This window comes from Diadema setosum, chromosome 13 (genome assembly GCF_964275005.1).
Source record: "Diadema setosum chromosome 13, eeDiaSeto1, whole genome shotgun sequence".
Classification (NCBI taxonomy): Eukaryota; Metazoa; Echinodermata; class Echinoidea; order Diadematoida; family Diadematidae; genus Diadema; species Diadema setosum.
Window position 1 is genome coordinate 27804599 of NC_092697.1, and position 5218 is coordinate 27809816.

The following is a 5218-nucleotide window of genomic DNA, read 5'->3' on the forward strand; positions in this document are numbered from 1 at the left end:
TGTTGAAGGAGCAGGATCCACCAACTGAGTCCCAGAACCCAGATCAGAGCAACAAGGGAGCAAGGAGCAACCAGTCAACCCAGAACAGCCAGGGTTAGATGCCTAACCTGAAAGGTGACCCAAAACAGGGGTTATATGTAGATGCAAAGCTACGGTCTCGAATGTGTAGTTTCCTGATCGATACCGGTTCCACAGACACCATAATTGACTCAAGTGTGTACCACTTGATAGAAAAAGAACAATGACCAACACTCGAGGATGACACAAGTCGATGGAAGCCTTTTAAGGGTGTTAGGTTCTGCCTGGATCGAGATTCAAGTGGGAAGAACGACTCAGTTGTTGAAGGTCATATTTGCTGACATCTAATGCGAAGGGATCCTGGGAATGGATTTCCTTTTACACACCGGCGGAAGTTTGGATTTCCAGACGTTGACACTGAATATCAAGGGAGAGGAGACCAAATGTAGGAGTCACTTTGGGAGACCATTTGTTGCAAGAATAGTTGTGAGCCAGACAACTGTGATACCAGCAGGTCATGAGGCCATTGTTCCGGGGAGAGTGAGTACGGAAATCTCAGAAGTGACGGGTCCTGTACTCATTGAGCCAATCGAAGGAGGTGGTGAATTGGAAGTGAAGGGTCTAATCCTTGCAAGGGCTTTGGTAAACAGTGAATCTGAGACCTTCCCGATCAGGGTGTTAAACCCTTTTGACAGGGAACAGAAGGTACAAGAGGGTGTAACGACGGCAACTATATCCGTTGTTGATGTTGAATCTATGAATGCAGATTCAAGTCATGTGAAGGCAGCAGAGATCCCTGAACATTTGGAAGACCTATTCAGCAGATGCAAGGAAAATGTTGACCCAAAGTACCACAAGGATGTCGAGAAATGCCTCATCGATTTCAAAGATGTGTTTTCAACCTCCAGTGATGACATTGGACAAACAGATATTATCAAGCACATTATCGTCGTCATCCAGCCTGCAACCAGGAAGAAATAGACAAACAGGTACAAGACCTACGGCGGAGAGGGGTTATTGAATCCTCGAACAGTCCTTGGGCAGCAAATATCGTCAGGAGAAATCAACATTTGTCGTAAGGAATGGGCTCTACAAATGGAAAGTGATGCCCTTTGGGCTTGCCAATGCCCTTGCGACCTTCGAGAGGCTCATGGAGAGGGTTATGAAGGGCCTACAGTGGGACATTTTGTTGATCTATCTAGACGACATCAAGCAGGACTCAAACTAAAGCCAAACAAGTGTCACCTTTTCTGAAAGTCCGTCCTGTACTTGGGTCACGTTGTATCAGCTGACGGCGTTTCTACTGATCTTGAGAAGGCAAAGGCAATTGCAGACTGGCCTGTCCCCAAATGCAAGAAAGAAGTGAGAAGTTTCCTCGGGCTCGCATCGTATTATCGGCGTTTCATTCGAGGATTTGCCGACATTGCTGCTCCTCTTCATGACCTCACTGCAAAGGCAAAACCATTTGTATCGTGTGAAAGCTGCCAGAGTGCATTCGTCGAGTTGAAGGAAAGGTTGCAAAGTGCCCCGATACTGGCATATCCGTTGCCACAGGGTGACTTTATCCTTGACACGGATGCAAGTGCTGATGCCATGGGTGGTGTGTTGTCACAATTGCAGGATGGGAGCGAGAGGGTCTTGGGTTATTTCACCAGGAAGTTCAGTAAGCCCGAGAAAAACTACTGCGTTGTAGTGATCGAGGTGAATATGGAGAGCGTGGTGGCGTACATAACGCTTCACGCTACCGGCAGCAAGAAAAAGAAAAAAAAAATGCGTTGTACGTATGCATGTATATGCGTATAACTCAGTTTTGTTTTGTGAGTCTCCAAGCATCTTCTGATAGATCCAAAGCAGGATTGGGCTCACAAAAAGTGATAGATATTTTACCTTTTTTAGGGGGTTCCTTAAGAAATGAACTACACAGTGGAGTTAATATAGCCAACGGCCAACTTCAACTTTTACTAGTTCTCCTTTCTTCAATAAAGCTGATATATCTACCTTGGTTAGATTTGTACCCCACCACGAGTACGTTTTGACATATCTCCTTTCTGTGCCAGTGAGTCACATGCGCACAAATTTGTCCCTTATTTTCTGCACATCTCCTTGCTGCAATATCTCGGACTTTATCAGGGGAACTGAGTATTTCATAAATAATAATCTACCATTGCTGCTCCTCTTCATGACCTCACTGCAAAGGCAAAACCATTTGTATCGTGTGAAAGCTGCCAGAGTGCATTCGTCGAGTTGAAGGAAAGGTTGCAAAGTGCCCCGATACTGGCATATCCGTTGCCAGAGGGTGACTTTATCCTTGACACGGATGCAAGTGCTGATGCCATGGGTGGTGTGTTGTCACAATTGCAGGATGGGAGCGAGAGGGTCTTGGGTTATTTCACCAGGAAGTTCAGTAAGCCCGAGAAAAACTACTGCGTTACTCGCCGAGAACTGCTTGCCGTAGTAACCTCTCTCAAACAGTCAGGCATTACCTGTACGGACGCAAGATCACCGTGAGGACTGACCATGCTTCCCTCCGATGGCTACTCAACTTCAAAAATCCTGAAGGCCAAATGGCCAGGTGGTTAGAGCAGATATCCGAGTACGACATGACCATTCAGCACAGGGCCGGAGCAAAGCATGAAAAATGCAGATGGCCTGTCACGGATGAAGTGCAAGCAATGTGGTCGCCATGAGGACGCTGGGGAGACTGGCGATTCTGTAACCCCAGAGACTGTCAGTGAGGAAGACAGGAGTGTGCGGAGCACTGGGTTCCAGCCGTCATTGACAATGGCAGATGTGCGAAAAGCTCAATTTCGTGATGGCACAATGACTTGGCTTCTGAGAGCCAAAGAGGGTGGAGAGAGCAGACCAGCATGGGAGACTGTTCCAGATCAATCACCAGCTGCCAAGACATACTGGTCCCAGTGGGATCAGACAGAGGTCCTGGAAGGGGTGTTATGCAAGAGGTGGGAGTCAGATGATGGGAAACATCTGAAGAGGTTAGTGATTCTACCTCTGGAACTTAGAGAAAGTACCCTTGCAGATGTATACTGTGGACCCCTTGGTGGACATTTTGGGTTGAAAAAGACCCTGGAAAAAGTAAAGGCCCGGTTTTACTGGTCAAAAATGGCTGCTGATGTCAGGTCAAGCCTCAGAAAATGCGATCTGTGTGAAAGAAGAAAGTCTTCCCCGACGAAACGGAAAGCTCCACTGAAGCAACATCGTGTAAGTGCCCCAATGGAAAGAATTGCAATAGACCTTGTAGGCCCACTTCCGAAGACCAAACAAGATAACCAATGGATTTTGGTTGTTGGAGACTATGCGACAAAGTGGATGGAAGCGTACCCTCTGCCAGGTGCCACAGCAGAGACAGTGGCGAGGACTCTCGTGGAAGAATTTGTTTGTCGTTTTGGAGTGCCCCAGGAACTCCACTCAGACCAAGGAAAAAATTTTGAGAGTTGCCTCTTCTCGGAGATGTGTAGCCTCCTGGGCATCAGAAAGACACGCACCACCGCATATAATCCAAAATTGGACGGACTCGTGGAACGTTTTAACAGGACCCTGTTAAACGTAGTCTCCATACTCTGTGAAGAGGACAATCGCCATGAGTGGGACGAACACTTGCCATATGCAACAAATGCATATCGTTCTACCCCACAGGAGTTCACTGGTGAGACCCCTAATATGCTGATGCTAGGGCGGGAAGTTTCAATCCCTGTCGACATCACCATGCCCTCAATACCATCCGAGGAGGCCTTGGGTGATTTTGCAGAGGATGTGAGGAACCGTCTACAAACAGCCTATGGGAGAGCAGAACTATCTGTGAAGAAAAGCGCGGTCCGCCAGAAACGGCAGTATGATCGACATACCCAACACCCAAGGATCAACGAAGGGATGTTCGTTTGGCTACATGATTCCACTCGCAAGAAAGGGGTGTCGCCAAAGCTCAAGTTGAGATGGACAGGTCCCTATTTGGTTGTGTCCAAACTCTCGGATGTGACCTTCAGGATACAAGCATTAAGCCCTACCAGGGCAAAGATAGGTCGACCTGGACGTATCAGAAACCTGCGGGTGTGGTCACACACGACATTGAAGACTTGGCTGGCTCACAAAACCCAGGCAACAGTCAAGCAAGTAATGATGTTGGCTCACCCATAGCTCATCCTGGTTCTCATGTATATGACGAACCATCAGGAGAGCCTATCGAAACTGAACGAGAAGAATCCGGCAGATCAAGCCGGTACTCATTGCGGCAACGTCGCAAAACGCAATTTTTTTAGTAATTCTTAATTTGTTTCCGTTTATCCTCATGGATGGCAGACAGGGATAACCGTCGTAGATGGAATGACTGCAGGATGTGCGGTAAAGACTACCGTGAAAGGAGAATCCCTGACTTTCATTTGAGGAAGGTGCATGGGATCTACCGTGGCAGAGAATTCAAGTGCCAGGAGTATGACTATATCGGGAGCAAACTTTACAACCTCAAGCGTCACGTGGGCTTTATGCGTAGCGGTAAACAAGACCAGTCCTCCCGTAGGGACAGGAGTCCTCTGGAGAAACGTGATGCAAAACCGTGCTTCCCGACGTCAGAGATCAGTGTGCTGTCTCATCCGGATCCATCATCTACCTCCGTTAATCTACCTATCTCATCTGACAGGCCCGTCGACATTCCAAGTCAACCTCAGGCCGACCTAAGTCCAGCTGTTCTCTCGGTATCGGCTTCACCTACGCCCCTCTCCGTTTCTACCCCCGCAAGTCCAGGCATCCATATGGCACCTCCGCCTCAAGGGAAACCGCGGGCTATGCGCGGGAAAAGGACCAAGTCATCGCATCAGTGGTGGAGAAGACCTGCGTCTGCTACTACATCAGCGGGGAAGTAGTTCGCCAAGTCGATCAAACGGAAACTTACCCAAAGCTTGTGCCAAAGTCACGGGTCCTAAATAATCAGTGTTACAATGAACTGCCTAAGTAGAACTAACGCTGACCTTGCTATTGTTATGTTGTTTAATTACTGCTAGTTATTGCGATAAGTCTCGCATGTTTTATTGAGAAATACATTTTTTATTGGTGCCTTTCTCTTTTCTTTTGACATACGAAGTATGTTTCCATTTTCAGGGAGATTTGTAAGTATGACATTTGTCTTATGTGAGTGACTAAGAAGACAGGAATCGTCATAAGTAACTGCATTCTATGAATTACTACCGTC

General features: G+C 47.5%; 1 protein-coding gene across 1 annotated transcript; it reads left to right on the top strand.

Moving 5' to 3' along the window:
* Positions 1 to 384: 384 nt before the first annotated feature.
* LOC140236546 (uncharacterized) lies at positions 385 to 999 on the top strand. Its single transcript, XM_072316471.1, has one exon. The coding sequence runs from the start codon at positions 385 to 387 to the stop codon at positions 997 to 999; it is 615 nt and encodes a 204-aa protein (XP_072172572.1).
* The last annotated feature ends 4219 nt before the right edge of the window (positions 1000 to 5218 follow it).